The sequence below is a fragment of the Ailuropoda melanoleuca genome, chromosome 3 (assembly GCF_002007445.2).
Source record: "Ailuropoda melanoleuca isolate Jingjing chromosome 3, ASM200744v2, whole genome shotgun sequence".
Classification (NCBI taxonomy): domain Eukaryota; kingdom Metazoa; phylum Chordata; class Mammalia; order Carnivora; family Ursidae; genus Ailuropoda; species Ailuropoda melanoleuca.
This window is the reverse complement of record NC_048220.1, coordinates 43,915,289-43,934,829: the sequence shown is the minus strand read 5'-3', so window position 1 is coordinate 43,934,829 and position 19,541 is coordinate 43,915,289. Positions and strand designations below refer to the sequence as shown.

The window sequence follows — 19,541 nt, the reverse complement described above, 5'->3', positions numbered from 1 at the left end:
AGAACTTTACAATTTTCAGAGCCAATTTGAGTATCTTGTGTGACTTGTCCAAAAGGAAAATTTAATTGCTAAATTTCAGAACAAACTATTCTTTATATAATATTCAGACTCATGTAATTAACTGTATAGACATTTTCTTTAAAAAATTTTTTTTCTTTGAAATGTTCTGTGTCTGTGTATTATAACATACATGCACATACCATTCGGATTTGACAAATGTCAGTACTGTCCTACATTTGTTTTGGGGACTTTTGTTGTTATTTTCAAATATTCTGTATGCCATATCATGTTGTTTTAATTATCACAGTTTTATAACAGATACTGAAGATTTTCCCTCCATCTTCAAAATCATCTTGGCTCTTTTGACCCTATACTTTGCAATATTAATTTTGGAATTTTAGTGTCAGTTTCCATGAAAAATACCTAATAGGATTTTCATTAACCTTTTAAAAAAAATGGCATCGATAGGTTAATAAGTGATTTGGATGTTTCTTGAGTGTTTTTCCATATACTGAATGAACACTTGTTTTCATACAGGGTAAAGTCCAGAACCTAGGTTGAGCTTTAGTGAAAGGGCCATCCATGGAGTGTTGTGCCCCAGAGAAGAGAAATCCTGCTGGTTAGGGCAAGTGATGAAATCAGGCCTCCCCCCCCCCCNGCTGTTTGCATATGAAAAAAAAGCTGGTTAGCAACCAGAGTTTCAAACTCATAATTTCATTTATCTTTCCTACAGAAATTGAACGATTAAAGGTTTTGGTCAACCTGACAGAACAAGCCTAATGGCATCATCTTTTTCCTTTTAAGCCACACTCCACAGCCACTGTCTTCTCCATTCCTTTGGTCTTAATGTTGTATTTTTGCTTGGAGCACAAAGCATAAACATCAGTAATTCTTAACAAAAACACAAAACTGTGGATAAAATAACACTCTGGTATAAAAAGTAGCTTGAATAATGTAACTTTGTATTCCTTTGCTATAGACATGTAAGGGTCCCCACCCCGCCCCCACCATTAGTTAGTTGGGTCTATTTTATTTTATTTTATTTTTTAAGATTTTGTTTTCAAGTAATCCCTCCACTCAGTGTGGGGCTCAAACTCACAACCCTAGGATCAAGAGTTGCATGCTCCACTGACTGAGCCAGCCAGGCAACCCATTTGGGTCTATTTAAAGCAAATTATTCTAACTAATTAATTAAGCACATTATATCCAATTCACATCATGAGGACTTCAGTAGTTTAGTCTGGCAGCAGTGCCTGGATGAAAATCAGTCAGGAAATTGTCAATATCATGAAAGTCTGTGGATAGCTGTGTGTATCCGAGAGGGTGGAGCATAAGAGAACTTGGTTACATACCCAGACCTTTAACACCCCAAAAGCCAAACGGATCCCTGCTCAAAAAGAAATGGAATACTGGTCAGAATCTGAGTCTCGGGAGCAGGTGAAATAAACAAGGGATTCATTTACTAAGACTTGGGGGTAGGGTAGTGTCTTCTTCACAAGAAATGGGACCAGAAGCTAACAATTACAATTACTTTAAAAACTAGAGAACCAGACCAACAATACGCCATGTTTTAGTACTGCTCCACAAAGCTATTGGCTTTGATCTCTTCAAAATCTCCCTAATAATGAACAAAATTGGTCCCAGAACCCACAACCAGAGTTGAGGATTCCTGTGAGTTATGTAACTCCAGTTAGGTAACTGCAAGAAGGAGGGGCAGAAAAAAGTGAAGTTCATCATAGTGAGTATGGAACTCAGGCAGTTTCCATGGATCCCATGCTTTACAAGAAAATGTTTATTAGATCTGCATTTTGCCCTTGTGAATCTACCCAGTTTATCCAAATTAAATCTCTGCTGATAGATTTTTCATCCATTTGACTAAGCCTCTAATCCCTAAAGTCCGATTATATGCTAAATATTGTGAATAAATTAAATATAAAAAATACTTTCTGCTTGTTGAAGTAAGTAGTAAAAATGGATCCTTGTGTCAAGCCATACCTAGGCTTAAAGATTTATTTATAGTCCCTTTGGAAGGTAGTTTGGCAGTTTCTAACAAAACTAAATATACTCCTACCATAAGATCCAACAGTACCTAAAAATGCACAAATCAAACTATTACAGGGTTTAGAACATATTATAGAAGTAAATCCCCATGAGCTTAGATTAAAAAATGTTTTTTAAAAATAAGACATAAAGGGGGCACCTGACTGTTTCAATCGGTTAAGCCTCTGACTCTTGATTTCGGTCATAATCTCAGGGTTGTGAGACCAAACCCTGTATCAGGCTCTGTGCTGAGCATGGAGCCTGCTTGGGATTCTCTTTCTCTCCCTCTCTCTCTGCCTCTCTCCTCTGTTGTGTGCACTCTTTCAAAAAACACCCCCTGAAACAAAAAACAACAAGACATAAAGAACACTAACCATGAAGTATATGATTGACCAATTTAACCACATTAAAATTAAAAATCCAAGTAAGAAATACCATAGAATGAAAAAAATAAGACACAGTTTAGGAAAAAGTTGTTTGTGGCTGACATGCAGCTGATATAAGCAACTCCGACAAATTAAATATACAAGTACTTGAACATTTTACAAAAGAAAAAATCCAAATGGTCAATATGCATGTAAAAAGATGTTCAACCTAATTAATAATCAAGGAAACACACTTATGTCCACCATGATTAGCCTAAATTTAAAAGCCTGAGAATACCAACTATTGGTGGAGATGTGGTACCACCAGGATTCTTGTATACTGCAGGTAAGAATGTAATTTGGTGTAACCACTTTGAAAAGGTGTTTAGCATTATCTAGTAAAGTTGAAATTTTGCCTAAGTCATGACCCAACAATTTATTTTCCGCTTATATCCTAAAATTTGATTCTCAAATTGTGGTCCATCGATCTCTGGGATTTCTGAAGCATTTTTGGATCAAAACTATTTTCATAGTACTGAGACCTAATGTGACTTTTTTTTTTCCTTGAAACTGTGTTGATATTTACACTGATTGTGCAAAATCAGTGCAGGTGTAAGTGCTGACACCCCAGCATAACTCAAGGCAACGATACTGTTAGTCATTGTATTTGTTACCACCATGTCAGTTTTACTTAAGAATGTCATGATGTACATGAAAAATTATGGATTTTATTAAAGCATGACCCTTACATATATATCTTCTATAAAGTATTCTGTGTCACAAAATGGGAAGTGTGTAAAGCACTTTTTGTTCCGTATCTTAGTCTGATGGTTGTCACAAAGAAAAGAACTTGTGCCATTGTTTGAGATGAACTAGCTGCTTTTTTCCTGGAACACAATTTTTATTTGAAAGAAGAAATGAGAAACTATGGGTAGTTGGCAGAAATTCACTTTAAAAATAAACAAATGAGCTTATTATTCAAGGAAAACAACTTACACTGTTTATTACCAATGATAAAATTTGAACTTTTGAGCAAAAATCAGAATTCAGGAAAAGTTGTATTTGTCATTAAAACTTGACAACTTCCTAATATTTAAAAACCTTTTTTTTCTTTTTTCAGACTTTTCTGAGATTGGGTGATATTAATAAAACCAGTTTTAAAAAGATCATTGATATGGTTTCAGAATAAATATTTCAACTACCTTTTAAAAATTGTCAAGTTTTCATATAGTATGAAAAAACCCCTACAATTATCTGAAAGAGCTGTGAAAATGCTCTTCCCTTTTCCACCTACATATTAGTGTGAGGTCGGAGTTTTATCATATACTTCAACCAAAACAAAATACCACGACAGAATGAATGAAGTAGCAGATATCTGAGAACCCAGCTATTTTTAAGTAACCCAGACACTATAGAGATTAGCAAAAATGTAATTAAACAATACTACTCTTTTCACTAAAATTCTTCTGTTTAGTAAGATGTTTTTAAGTAAAATAGTTATATATGTTCTTATTTTTAATTTTTAGGATGATAAATATCACTCCATTTAACATCATAAACAAAAGATCTTTGGGGTCTCTAATATCTTTATGAATGTAAAAGATCCTCAGACCAAAAGTTTAAAAACTGTTCTGAAGATACCCTTACATACATGACCAGGGGATGTATTCAAGAATGCTCATAGCGGCATTGTTTATAATAGCTCCATAATAGGAACCATCCTAAATTCATCACCACAGATTGGATAATTAAATAGTACATTTACAATGGAAATCTATAAATGAAAACGAACGATGTACAGTTAGATGGCTCAGCAGAGATGACATTATCTAAAAACACTGTTGAGTGAAGGAATCAAGTTATAAAAGGATATCTACAGTGTGATTTCAGTTCTGTAGGTTTCAAAACCAGGCAAAATTAACATACAGTTGTTTAGAGATGTCATAGGGAATGATTATCACAAAAGTCAGGTAATGGTTCTCTCTCAGGGGGAGGAAGAAGGGTATGATTATGAAGGTGAACACGAGGCAAGCTTTTTTTCTGAAAAAGTTCCATTTCTTAAATTTAGTAAGGACAATGTGGATGTTTCTTTATAATTATTCTTTAAAATGTTAATATGTTTGATTCTCTCTTAAGTATGCATGATTTTTCATATAATATGTATGTGAGGCTGAAATTAAATTCACAAAACAAAACAACAAATAAAAAATATCACTAGAAAGTATGAGAAGAAAGTTAATTGGACTCGTTACAAATTTCGTTTGTGTTGGATGCACTGCCTACTTTGAAACTCTAATAGTATCAATAAGCCATTAAATTTTTATGTTATTTTTAAACCAAGCTGAGGTTTATCTTGTAGCAGTTTTTGTGAGAATGATTCATGAGACCTCTATTCCTTGAGTTTTTGTGCAAAATGATTTTTATACTCAATTTGGCTGAGTCCAAGATTCTTGGTAGTCATTACTCTGTGGTGAGGTGGTGTTAAATGTCACCATGGTGAAATCTGAGGGTAATCTGATTGTTTTACCATTATAGGTAATTTGTTCTTTTGCCCCAGTTGCCCAAAATGTATCTTAATTTTGAAGTCCAATAAGTTAACTAAGCTGTGGCTCTGTGTGAACTCATTCCGTGTCAGTTTTTCCTAAGACATAAAATAGTTCAATTTTGATTAGATTCTAGCCATTTTTATTTCTCGAAAGTTTTCTTGAATTTTTTATAATCACTGTTATTTCTGTTTTAATATTTTGGCTCTTTTCTAGGGAGACAACAATGATACATATGTTGGATTTCTTTATTTTGACCCTTTTAAACTGTCAGTTTTTATTTTGCTTGCTTTTTCACTTCTGTGGGAAATGCTTTTAGCAGTTGCCTAATTTTATTTTTTGCTACTTCAGCATGGCCTTTTTCCCGTGATAGTTTTATTTCCCCCCCCACACTTATTTTCTCAGATAGTTCATCTTTTCATCCCCTGTCTTGCCATATCTTCCCTGATTGCTTGTATCTCTGCATTAAATTCTTGTTTTTATAAAATGATGGCTTCATTAAGTTTGTTTGAATTAATATGTGTCCAGTTTTTATCTTTCCTGTACCAACATTTTTTTCTGCTAAGTGTCCTTCTATTTGTGTTTTTCTGTTCTGATTATTTATTTATTCATTTATTTATTTATTTAATATATTTGTAGATACAGTTCTTGTTCCTTTTGACTCACGTCTTTGAAAGAGTTAGATTTTTCTGGATGAACTATTTGTAGAAGGTTTATGATGGGTAGGGGCCAGAGCTATTTTCTCATCAGGAATTTATTAGTGATGTGGAGTAGTGTATGAGATTCAAGTTCTTTAACACTGTATCCCTTTATAAAACTGTTAGCAAGATAGAATCTCTCTTTCATCTTTCCTTACTGACAGATTGCTTCCTACAAATATGATTTGTGTGACTCCAATACAATAAGCCCAGCCCCTTTTCTTCTGATAACTAGAACAAGGGTGTATATTCCAACAGTTTGCACCCTTTCTCCAGTTGTTCACAAGAAGATATTGTTGGTTTTACCCCCTAGATTGTTGCACATAACTTTGGAGAAATATGCCTTGCTTCTTTGTGCTTGATCTTCAGTTACTGTTATCCTCTCTCTGTGTCTTGCTGCATTCATCTTTGATTTTTCTGAATTCCGTCATCCTTCCACATTCATTATAATGTTGTGGGTTTATGGTTTTAGAGGTTTTTTTACATTTCGTTAAATGCAGAATTTTTGTTTCTTTTTCTTATTTGCCTTACTGCGTTTAGGTGATAGAGAAAAAGGGAGGAAACTTTTTACTTAACAGTCTAAAAATAAGATGTGCCCTTTAAACTTTTGAGATAGGAACAGAAATAATAAGACATAAGAAAGGAAATTTCTGGTCTTTTTCTTGTATCCACTGGGAGATTTAGATGAAATCTTCAACATTCAATTTACCTCCTAGGAAGAAAACAAAACAAAAAGCCTACTTAAATAGCTGTTATTGGGCTTCAGTTTAAAAAAATTTTTTTTAAAGATTTTATTTGATAGAGAGAGAGAGAGAGCACAAGCAGGGGGAGCAGGAGAGGGAGAAGCAGGCTCCCCGCCAAACAGGGAGCCCAGTGCGGGGCTCTATCCCAGGACCCCTGGATCATGACCTGAGCTGAAGCAGACCCCCAACCAACTGAGCCACCCATGTGCCCCAGTTTCTAAAAAATTAATACTAATTTGAAGTAATTTGCTTTCAGAATTACTTAGCTTTTCATAATTGAATATGTTATCCTCATCAACTACAATCTTTTCTCTCATTGGATTTGAGATTTATCTTTACCCTACTTATAAGCTAGTAAGTTGTCCTATAGCTGTCAAATGGATGCTAGCAAAAGACATGAAATTCCTGGGTCAGAGACAAAGGATTTTATTACTGACAGCACAGTAAACAGCGTAAGCATCAGCATATTTATTTGGTTTCTCTTGGCCCCTTATCCTATAGGGGCAAAACGATATGGCCTAGATGAATGCTTCTTACGCAGTGAGTTTGCATCATAACTGAGAAACATTGAGCTTGGGAAATCTACCACTTTTAGAGCAAGTAGTAAGTAAACCTGCTTTTTGTCCAGGGGGGATGTTACCTCATTTCTCCAAGTTATCCTGTGAAATGGTCTGGTTAAAACATAAGGTTTGCAGACTTGGAATACCCAGCAGTATGTGGAGAATCACAAGAGGCCCAAGGGAGACTGTTTGCCAATCTGTCTCTTTCTGTCTTTCTGTGTCTGTGCCTCTATCTCTCTCTCAATCCTTGTTCATAAAACCCTCCTCAAATGAGAATCTTTATCTTTATGTTATCTGAACTGTTTTATTGAACACATAAAACCAACCATGGGAGTGTTGTCTTGCTACCACTGTTCACTCATGGGAATGGGCCCTATATTCACCAAACTCTTTTGTTCTTGCTCTCATTCTTTTTTAAAATTATTATTTGTGAAACTCAAGAGCAGAGAGTTGAGTTTATTTTACATTTATTGATCTATTGCTATCTATCTATCTGTCATTTATCTACGTATCCTTAGTTCTTAGCACAGCACCATTATCAGTCCCATCAAGGACCCTTCTTACTTAAGGTATGTAAATATGTATTTGTTTCTATAATCCCATTTCCCACTCCACTTTCTCTTTTTCCGTATACTCTAATAAATTCGATATGCATATTTGAATCCATTTGTATCCTTTTAAAATATCACAGATTGTATTATTAATCTTTTAAGTTTGAAGTGATTTCAAGCTTACAGAAAAATTGATAGAAAGATTTCCCATGTGCCCTTTACTCAAATTCAAATATTGTTAATATTTTGCAACACTTGCTTTATATCTCTCTTTCTGTATATGTATGTGTATTTTTTTCTCAACTATTTGAGAGTAAGTTGTAGACATGTGCCTTATCCCTAAATATTTCAGTATCTGTGAAAAGATAATGCCTTCTATACCACAGTATAATTATTAAACTAGAAAATTTAACATTGATATCAAATTTCATTAATTGTCCCAGCAGTGTTTTTTATAACTTACCCCCCCAATCTAGTTCTATTGCATTTAGTTATTTGTCTTTAGTCTTTAATCTGGAACAATTCCTTGGCCTTTCTTTGTTGTCTGAGTGTGTATGTAATTTTTGCTTATATATTTATATAATACTATATAGATCTTTTTCCTTCTCTTAATTTTTTCAGTGTTTTTAAGATCCACCCATATTTATATGTAGACATCTATCTTGTTTGCTGCTTCTAATTTCTGCTTAGTGCCCCATAATATGCATTTGCCAACATTTTCTTATCCATTCCCCAGCGACAGACACCTAGATTATCTTTAACAACTTGCTATCATAAATAACTCTGTCATGAACATCTTCATACATATTCCCTTTGGGAATATTCCTGGGATACATATCCAAGAATAGAATTGTTGGGTCATAAAAATATCTGCCTATTTAATTTGACGAAGTACTCCTGAATTGCTCTCCAGAACAGCTGCTCTGACCACAGTACAGCTGTTGTGCACTAAGGTTCCAGTTTCTCTTTACCACTGTCAATACTTAGTTCTAGGTAACATTCTAATATTTGCCAGTACGATGGTTTTAAACTGGACTCTTGTTTATTCTTTCTGATCACTAATGAGTTTCACTTCTTTTACCAACTCTTCATTGAGATAGACTTTCCTCAGGAGGGAACCTATATTTTATTTTATTTTTTTATTTCAAGTTTTTATTTAAATTCAAATTAGTTAATATATATGGTAAAATTGGTTTCAGGTGTAGAACTTAGTGATTCATCACTTATGTCTAACTACCCAGTGCTTGTCACTACAAGTGACCTCCTTAATACCCATCACCCATTTAGCCCATACCTCACCCACCTCCCTCTATCAACCCTCAGTTTGTTCTCTATAGTTAGGCGTCTCATGGTTTTCTTCCCTCTCTCTCTTTCTCTTTTATCCCCCTTCCCCTGTGTTCGTCTTTTATTTCTTAAATTCCATAAAGTGAGTGAAATCATATGGTATTTGTCTTTCTCTAACTGATTAAGGGAACCTATCTTTAAATATTTATATGTATATGTCTTCTACTCCAGCCTGATCACCTTATTAAAGGGATCTTTTGAAGTTGATGTCATGAATAGCAGTTGTAAACTCCCATTTTACTTTGTATCACTGTAAGGGAACTTTTAACTTTGGTCAGGTCATTTTTGGGATTTCTTATATTTGAAATATAAGCTACAAAAGTATACATTCTCCCAGACAACTGAAACCTAAGTCCTTAAGACAACTATCTGTATCTGACACCTAAAGATTGTTAGTAGAAATAGAATTTGTAAGATTTCCTCCTTTATGTACTTGAATTCATGATTTTTTTAAAAAAATTTTTTATTCGAGTATAGCTGACATACAATGTTACATTAGTTTCAGGTGTACACCATAGTAATTTGACAAGTTTTTACATTATGTTATGCTCACACAAGCATAGCTACCATCTGTCAGCATATGCTATTATAATATGACTATATTCCCTATGCTGAGCCTTTTGTCCCTATGATTTATTCATTCTGTATCTGGAAGCCTATATTTCCCACTCCCCTTTACTCGTTTTGCCCATACCCCTACCCTCTGGCAACCATCACTTTGTTCTTTGTACTTGTAGGTCTGATTCTGCTTTTTGTTTGTCTGTTCATTTGTTTTTTTAGATTCCACATATAAGTGAAATCATACGGTTTTTGTCTTTCTCAGTCTGACTTATTTCACTTAGCATAATATCCTCTAGGTCCATCCATGTTGTCATAAATGACACAATCTCAACCTTTCAATTGCAAAGGATAGAATTTCTAGAGCAGTGTAAATAAAAGCATGTAAAAAAATAAAATTTTGTATACCTCTTTTAACTGTATCAATTGAATCTAAATGCTATAGCATCCTGGTAACTTTCATTATGCATTTAAAAAATATGTGAACAGGTTCTTGTTTTGTAGTCAAAATTTACATCATTTTTTCCCTCTTTTAACTCAATATATCTGCTTTTTCTTTCCCAACCAGAATACTATCCTGATGTATATTTTAGCATGTCTTAATATATTTTTAAAATATATTTTTATACTTAAAAGTATTTTAATTATATCATATCTCTATCACAAAAATGTATATAAATTGCAATTACATTTACAAAATTTCCTGTGATAATAAAGAAAAATTTTTCTCTGGATTATGTACTCATTACATTATAATCATCGTTAGCCAATTATTGAGCAGAGAAGCATGTGCATATTACATATTTTAATAAATAATAAAATCTAAAAGTAAAATTTTATAGAAAATGTGCTTCCATTAGTTATATTTTTTCAATTGCTGTATTTGTCTCTCTTGCTAGAATGAGGCAGAATTTCAGCATCAATTTGACTCTTTGATTTTGTTCTTATAGATTTGAATGCTGAAAAAATTTGTTTGCATAAATAGATGAAAGTTTACTGTAGAAATATCACTCAATTCTTTGAACGCCTTTTGAATTATTTGTCAGAACATAACCAATGGTGAAATGGTGATCTAGTATCAAAAATTTTTACCAACCCATCGACTGTTAATTTGATTATATCCTCTCGTAAACTTGACAAAAACAAGAAACTACATATGTTAGTCAATCATTAAAATCATTCTCTTTCTCAACACTGATACAAAATGGTTCTGATTTCTCTTCTTGACACACACATTTTTAGACCCAAGGCAATGAACTATTGTAAAATTACAGATGGGTAAAGAATAAGTTTTTCTTTTATAAGGTAGGAGAAATAAGATATAAAAAGGAGAAGCTTGACTTTTTTTTTTTAAGACAAGAATACATAAGGAAGCTGAAGATCTTGAAAATAATTTTCTTAAAGCCATCTGTGTCTGCCTATACCTATCTTCAGTAGACTCAGGAGTATGTATAAGGCTGCTGCTAAAAGGAAATAATTTTTTTAAAGCTATCATCATTTGAAAAGAATTATAGTAATATTCACATGATAACATCGGCCTTTGAGAGAAGTATACAATATTGTTTATTGAATTATAAGTTTACATTACAAAGCTTTTTATGTAACTCTGCAGCTGATTGTTTTGACAAAATTATATCTAATTCTATAAACTGTAAAGTCCACCATCATATTCCTAGAAGATCATTCAAAGACACTGATTCCAGTGTGTTTATGTCAAACAAGAAGACTAAATACTGGTGTATTTAGTTTTTGGTTATTTTGGTGGGTTACTTGGTGTTTTAATTTAGGGCTCTGGATATACACTTTTCTATACTTCTCTTCCTTTGCTTATGTTCACTCCTCCTTGCGAATTACTAGTTTCTTCTCCTTGCCCCACATATGATATGTCTTTGTTATGGCTCTTCTTCATAAATACATGAATGAAAAACAATTCATTCAGATTCCTAAACATGTCTCAAATCTAACCCCAGCTCTCTATCCAGTGCCCTATTCAGACCTACATCATTTCTCAATTGGTAATGATCTTCCATCTGCTTTCCTTGCATCCATTCTCTTCCCACTCCAATGTCTCCACCATAGAATTACTATAATGACCTGTCTAAAATACAGATCAAGTCCATATTCTCCTACTTTGAAATCTTAAGTTGCTCTTGCTCAGAAATCTTCAGTGTCTCTGGACTGCCAAAATTATTATTTACTTTCATTTATTGTAATTCTCTGTTCTCAACTACCTTTCCAATTTTTTCTCCAGCAACTGTCCTCATCTATTTTATACTCTTGTCACACAAATTACTTATTTCCTTGAACACATATCATGGTATATTTATTAGGATGTCACAATAGACACGTAACTTTATTTTTTCACTAATAATGGACACTTTTGACTATCTGTGGAGAAAGACTAAAATTTATTCATATTCATATCCTTTATAGAAAAAATTTATGATTTATCACTGAGTTATGTTTTTGTATCACATTGATAATAGCACTAAGCATGGCTATAGGACACGGTGGGGGGGGAATGGCAAAGACAAGCTTTGAATAATGAATGGCAACCAAGGTAAAGAAAAACTCTATAATCATAATACTTAAATATATCAAGATTTTTCAAAAGGTGTTTTGAAAACACACATACACACACAAACATAAATTGCATATATGTTGAATTCTCTATATTAATAAGAAAAATGATTTTTGCATTTGGCCTTTAACCTAGAACTCCCTGGATTATAACTATATTTTTATAATTCTCTTTCAGATTCAGCATAGTGAGGTAGCATGAACTCTAGGATATTAAAAGGCAGTTTCTACTAACACTTACTAACTGTATGATCTTTAATAGGTCATTTATCTTTGCTAAATCTCAGTTTTTTCTACCTATAAAGTGAGTATTAATATATATTCCCTATCTGTTCAAGGAAAGATTGTATCATGTAAGTTAACATTTGAAAGTATATGATCAATTAAAAAGATTTAAGAATAAATTTTATCATAGAATTATTCTGTAGTCTCCTTAACTTGAATCCTGTATTTCCTTAGAGGATCTTGATAGAAGGTATATGTTGATAAGGCTAACAAATGATCAAATAAGGAAATAAAGGATGTATTGGGGGTTCATTTTTTTTTATTTCTTTCTTTTATGTTTCTTATGTTTCTTCCTTGTTAAAACAGTTTTGGTATGAACCATGATGGAATTGGAAATTCTTGTGGGACGAAAGGTCATGAAGCAGCAAAACTTATGGCAGCTCACATTACTGCAAATACCAATCCTTTTTCCTGGTCTGCCTGCAGTCGAGACTATATCACCAGCTTTCTAGAGTAAGTAATCTCTGGAGAGTGATGATGAATTGCTCCAGAAGTAAGCCATTGGTAGAAGCCTAATATGTAGTGCTTCAAACTGCATAATGAGTAACTTTTATAGGGTGATATTTCAGGCTGTTCCCAAAATACTTTAATATATCGTTGTGGCAAATTTTTTCCTTCATACTCAAACAGAACTTGGTAGATTAGAGAAACTGGAGCAAAGCTATAAGTGGGATTGATGATGTGAGTGTCAGTAATGTTCAATAAATGGGAAACAATGTCAGAAAGACTTTAGATTTACACAGTTAAATAGAGCATGGGCCAAACTTTAATTCAGTGATTATATATTTCATTTTGTTGTTGAGAAAACTGAGTTTTTTTTAGGAATGCTGAAGTATCTAATAGTAACGAACAACAACAACAAAAAAACCAAACACCTAGCAAGTGTAAATGAGAAAATGAAAATTTGTCTTTGAAAATTTATTATCTGATTGATCTTTTCTGCAGTCTGAGAACTTCTTTGCTGATCTTTTAATGTATATTCTAAGAGTCTGGCTACTTAAATGTGAAATAATAAATTAGCTGAGGTATAACTGTGTTTATGAAAGCAGATATTCTTTCATATCTCACCTGCATAGGACTTTAGGATTGGACTTTAGAAACTCTCATAGACTTAGGTCTCACTTTCTAACTGTGTGACCATGGGCATGTTACTTAACCTTGCATAATCTTCAGTAACCTCACTTGTTAAATGAGTTAGGTAATAATACATACATCTTCAGGTTGTTATATATATAATTACGTACAATGTTATAATGGGTATGAAACACAGTAGACATTCATTAAGTGGTAAAATTATTTTAAATAATATAGAGGCTTTAAGCCTTATTGCTCTATCATTACTTTCAACTGTTTTGTGCCATTGTTTTCTTGGGGAGAAGGGATTAAGTATTCTTTGAAAAAGTAAATCATAGAAAAACACACATGAACTATAGAAATTCTCTTTAAAAACTGTCTTTGTTCAAAGTTCACTTTTATATGACTATGGTCTAAAACTTTAAAAATTCAGATAGGTTATGTAAGGTAATATTATTGCTAATAGCTGAAACTTCTGAAAACTTAAAATTATGTAGTTTTTTAAAACCCCAAACAAAAGATTTTAAATTACCTACCACAATGGTTTCATCAGAGATCAAAAGATAAATGTTTAAAATGGCCTTTTTTAAATTAATTAATGTAATAATGAAATAGAAGGAATTGAAAATTCATATCAGAAGGTAGTCCCTCGGAATAATTATGCCATAACCTAAAAATTTTTAATGTTAGTAATTGGTAATTATAACACTGTACTTGCTAGTGCCAAAACTGGGTTGAAGGCTGTAAAGATAGACCACAGAGAATTTGTTTGACATCTTTTAGTGGTTTTTAACACAAAGCACTAGCATTATCATTTTCCAAGATGTTTTTAATGAGATCATATTACCTAAATTTTAAACATTGTTGAAGACCTGCTTTCCCCAGAAATCAAGCCAGATCTGGAATTTCTCCTTTGACTTGGCTAATGTTTTTATAATGGAATCTTAGTGTCTATCACCAGAAAGACAAACTGTATAATATGCTCAGTATTCCTGTGCATTTTTGAAGCCTTCTCTCCTCATGTCTTTTTTTTTTTTTTCAAGTACCAATTTTCTTTCTCCCCTATCCTGTTTATTTTGCACAGCCTATTTGCTAGGACCATCTTTGTATACCTAATACAAGGACTAGTTTTTGAGGTCTTGCCAGACCCTGCCTTGATGGAACTATATTAAGGCTGTTAAAATACTTGGAAAGGGAATCCTTAAATTACTAATAAAATACCGTTAAGAAATCGCCACAGGTTTGGTGAGAGATGTAAAATTATTACTGGTACAATAAAGTGTTCCATTGAATTAATTAAAAGAATTAATCCAAAAAGTATTATTTAAGCCTTATTGCCTCTTTGCATTTTGTATGTAAGCATGATTAGTGTTGACAGGGTTCTAAAGGGCTTATTTATCCTCTACTTTATAAAAATATTTCTGTTGTGCATCCTCATGGGAATGCTCACACAGTTAAAGCCATTAGTAAAAGATAGATATGAAAGACAATGGGTAGAGATTTGGGGAAAGTTGGCTTTTTTCCCCTTTTTAATAATAAACTAAACAACTCTGATTATAATCTGACCAAGCAATAAGGTTTTTTAAACATAGGGCCCTCTAAAAAGGTCAATTCACTGGAGCACAAAGACATAATAGTAACTTTCTTGAATTTCTTTGTTCCTTTTTATTAATGCAGTTGGCTTAATTGCTTTAACAGCTATGTGTGATATTTTTAAAAATCCAGTGATATTTTGATCAGGGATTGAGGTTACATTTATGTTTTATAGTTGGCTCAAAAAGACTCATAACATTTTTAGTTTCTCTTCTCAAGAAAAAGAAGTTTTGAAAGATGAATTGTTTAGGAACTGCAGCCCAGCCAACAAAATGCATACCTTTCTTTACTTAGTGACTGCATAGGCCCAAGATGATGGTAGATTTTAACAATGAGCTTTCTATGATTTATAGAGATTCATTATTCACTATGTTCAACTGAAAGCAATTCTATGGCCTTTAAATGCCAATAGAGTAAAGTCTCTCGCGTCTTTCTGAAACACTAGGTGCTATTGATCAATCAGGAGATGGTGTTTACCAACTCCCAATATTTTTTTTCAGATTTCTTAAACTCGGTGATTCAATAAGTGGTTCATGAATCGCCCAGAAGCCGTCCTGATTAAATAATAAAGAACCCATTTCCGTTAAAATGGACGTGTTATGCCAGCTTCTGATGTTTTCGACGACGGCTTTGCAGGTAGTGTCCTTCCTATCTGCCTGCGGGACTTATTATTTATTTAGAAAAATAGAGAAAGATGAACCTGGTATTACAGCTCACACTCATTGATGACTATGGGCTAATTTACCAGGCGGTGGAAGGCAGCCAGAGGTAGTTTAGGCCAGTTTTTCATACATTTTCCACCACTTAGCGGTAGTACAGAGTAGTCTCATATAGTTTTCAAAAATTTCGGATCCTCTGTGAATCAACTCTTGCTCTATTTAAATTAAAGTCTATTAAATTGTTTGAACTGTCAGAGATCCATAGCAAAATTTCCTACAGCTCCAAATTAAATACAGACTAGCCATTTTCACAGAAAGGGTGGAAGATGAATAAAAGAAAGGCAATATTATGGTAGAAGGTGAACTAGAAAGAAAGAGCTACAAGGAAAGTGATAGAAGATGAACAGGATGACTAAGACACTCCCATTTCCTCTATAGCGCTTACATTTGAAGGTCAGTATCAATAATCTTTCAATGGAAATCAATTTCATAGATGCGATCCTTTTTTATATGGAGCCCAAGAGACAGCTAAACAGCTTTCTCCTCCTTCCATTTATCAGGCGTGTTTCGGGGACTTCACCGTAACCCATAAAAATCTTTGATAAGTCATAATTACATTTGGAGAAAAGGGCATAATGGAGTAAATAATTAGCAGTACAGTGTTTGTTGGAAGCCTCAAATTCAGTTCTATTTAAGCATTCTAGTCATACAGAGGGCAAAAGAGAAAGGTCTGACTTACAGTAACTCATTTTAGAAGATAGTTATGGTTTGTTTTGTGGCGACTGATAAAGCAGTTTACAATAACATAGTAGGTAAGACACTTGACTTGCCATAGATGATACAGTCTAATTCATTTTTCTTTAACTTAGGTGTATGAGCACAGTTTTGTGGTAAAAAAAAAATAGGAGTTGGCATTAAATGTTAACTTTTTGTTGTTGTTGTTAAAAGACTGCTAAGGTATGTATAGGGTTATATAGAAAGATTTATTTTTTAGATTGACCCACTGTGTTATAGGCTGAAGGTCTGTACTTTATAGTATAATTGTTTAAGTAAAAAACAAATCTAAAATTGCAATTAGGAGAATGTGCTCATGTGTTCTGGAAACAAAGCCAAGGGTGCATATTTTACATAGGGAACTGTAAAATTAAGCTGAAGATTCAACTCTGGCTCATGTTCCCATTTCAAGGCTAATTTTCAAGCTACGTAAATAAGACTTCTCTAAATTAGAAGTAGAATACATGAAATATGATGTTGCTATCAGGCTGCAAAGATTTCTGGAAATGTAAATATATTTTGATTTACTAAGAATTTCATAATCTAGGAAAAAGCATGTTCTCAAGCTAATACACATTTCTTTTCTGTCTTGTCTTAGATGCATAAGCAAAAGTAGAGTCTATTATCATCTTTATTGCTGTATATATTAATAAAGATTGGGCTTTTAGTAGTGAAATGTATGCTGCTAGGGAAATAGAGTTCTCCTTTTTATGTATATAGTTTTGCTCAGAACAAATATATTGCTGCTGCTTAATAATAATAAGTTATAATAATATCTCATAGATGGAAACTAACAGTGCTTTTCATTTAATTTATTAACAAGTGAGTTTTCTGTTTTCTGAGTGGAAAAATTTGCATATGACCAAAGCACAGACTATCTATGCTTAAATGTGCTATTTGATGAGAAAATTCAAGAAGATTTATATATAACACCATTACTATTATTATTTTGATAAGAGTAGCATAAATAACTAGACTTAGCATCATAAGAAATGTATGGTTATATTAATTAGCTAGAACCCTAGATTTAATAACAGTTACTCATATCTCCATTTTGTTAAATAGATACATTAAAAAATATAAGAAAATAACTCATCTAATATTGTTGAGAAAGGAAAAAACATTTGTACCAGGAGACCTGTACAAAAATGTTCATATCAGCATACTTCTCAATTTTCAGAAATTAGGAAGAATGCAAATGTTTATTAAGAGAAGAATGGGTAAATAATTGTCCCATAGTCTTAAATGGAATTAAAGAATGATATTAATGAACAGGCTACAGCTATACATATCAACATGGATGTTTCTCACTTTCATTATGTTTGAACCGAAGAATAAAGTCACAAAAGAAAGCCTACACTATGACTCTTTTTATATAGTCCAAAAATAGGCAGATTAATAATTGAGAGATGAATAGTAACTAAAAAAAAGCATGGAAATAATTATATTAAAAGTCAGAATATTAGTTACTTCTTCTGGAGAAAGTGAAGGGTGTGATTAGGGTTGAGCTCTTGGGAATTTAATAAGAAGGAAAAAAAGCACTTCTAGGGTTAAATATACATCTCTCAGATCCATGTCCTCTACCTTCTATACTTATAGCTATGGTAGTTCATAATGGCAGTGGATGACTCAGAGGCATGGAAATATCCAGAATTATTATTTTCTAATAGTTAATTAAAATAATTGTGATCTAGAGATTTAACTTACTTGAAAGTGTCAGGAAAGTAGCAAATTTTAGTAACATTATGGAAAAAATATTTTTGTCACTTAACCTCCCTCCAGTTAAGAATTAAACTATGTAAACTACCTCAGCCCCCAAATAGTTTAATCCAGGTTTTACTCTATATATCAAATATGGTTAGTAGAAGGAAAATATAGTTCATTTTCTACCCAAAATGTAGAAACAATGTAAATCAATCTTGGAGATATCCCTACCCTTGTTTTCCCAGAGTCGGCAATAGGTAAGACATTTGACATGTAAGCATTGATGGTTTGTACAATACTATAGCCAAACCTATTTCAAAAGGCTTTTGTTGATGCCATATTCCTAAATACACGTTCATCTTAATAAAGATCTATGTTTTTTGTGTATATTTTATTTCATACAGTGTTTTATCCTTCTGTGAAAATATACAGAAAAGGAGAATAAGGCTTGTCTAGATATTTAACTAGACCACATTAATACAAATTAGTAAATACTTAAAAAAACTGAAACAAAAATCCACTTTTGGAATAAACTTTTCAGAAGACTTTGTCCACAGGTGACCACAGTGCATGTCTCTTCTATTGTCTGGAGGCCCTTCCGATGGTTGTCGGATTTGATATTTTTTTTAAAGAACATGACCAGGATTAGAACATCATTAATACCTGTGAACAAGAACTTTAGATGAAGTAATTATTCTTTCTTCCTTCTGAATTAAGCCAAATTTCAGTTTGCTATCAGAAAATATTTTTTTCCCCAGGGTATCTATTCTTAAACTCTTTTGGAGGTCCATATAGTACTTTCTCTAGGTTTTTAGGTCAATTTTCCATATCTGCAAGTAATTATGTATAATAATTTTTAATAGATTTTTGAGTTGATGCTACTTAGGTGAATATATCATATACTTGCTTTGTTATGCTATCAGCAAATATTTTTGCCTATGGGACCCTGTACTTATATACTTCAGTACTTTAATTTTTCCCATTGATTTGTAATGGTACTTAACTTGATTTTTTTTTACATATTTCAGTCCTTTCATAAAGACATTTATAATTTTATTGTGGATGGAGATGAAACTGATATTTTAGAAGAAAAATTATGGAATTAAACTGCTAATTGATTTATTTCATGAATATTACAGTTTATCAAAATTGTCTTCTTTCAGTATACTTTTCACATTTGACCTCTATCATTAATCTTAATATAAAATTTTGAATTTACTGGTAGAATTGCATTTGCTTAAAATTTGCATATCCATGTAGATTAAAGATATTTTACATAATGAAATAAAAAAGCTTGCTATTTAAAAAATTCATCTAGAAAGAGTTTCTTTTACTGAGGTGCATGTCAATTTCTAAAAGTACAATAAATAGGAAGTAAAAAGCGTTCTGTCATGAAAACTGGATAGCTGGGTGAAAAAAGGTGTTTTCTGTTAAATACCTTGAACAGTGACACGTGAAATGATTATAATA

The 19,541-nt window shown here is 32.7% G+C and overlaps 1 protein-coding gene across 5 annotated transcripts in view; it reads left to right on the top strand.

Annotated features, from left to right (window-relative positions):
- ADAMTS6 (ADAM metallopeptidase with thrombospondin type 1 motif 6) overlaps window positions 1-19,541 on the top strand; it is a 295,037-nt gene that overhangs the window by 158,550 nt on the left and 116,946 nt on the right. For all 5 annotated transcript variants that reach the window (XR_004624085.1, XM_034656286.1, XM_002919303.4 and 2 more), the window contains one exon: window positions 12,574-12,720. Coding sequence is in view for 4 of the 5 variants with exons in the window: in XM_034656286.1 (XP_034512177.1) it covers window positions 12,574-12,720 (147 nt within the window). In the remaining variant the exon portion in view is untranslated. The remainder of the gene's footprint in view (window positions 1-12,573; window positions 12,721-19,541) is intronic.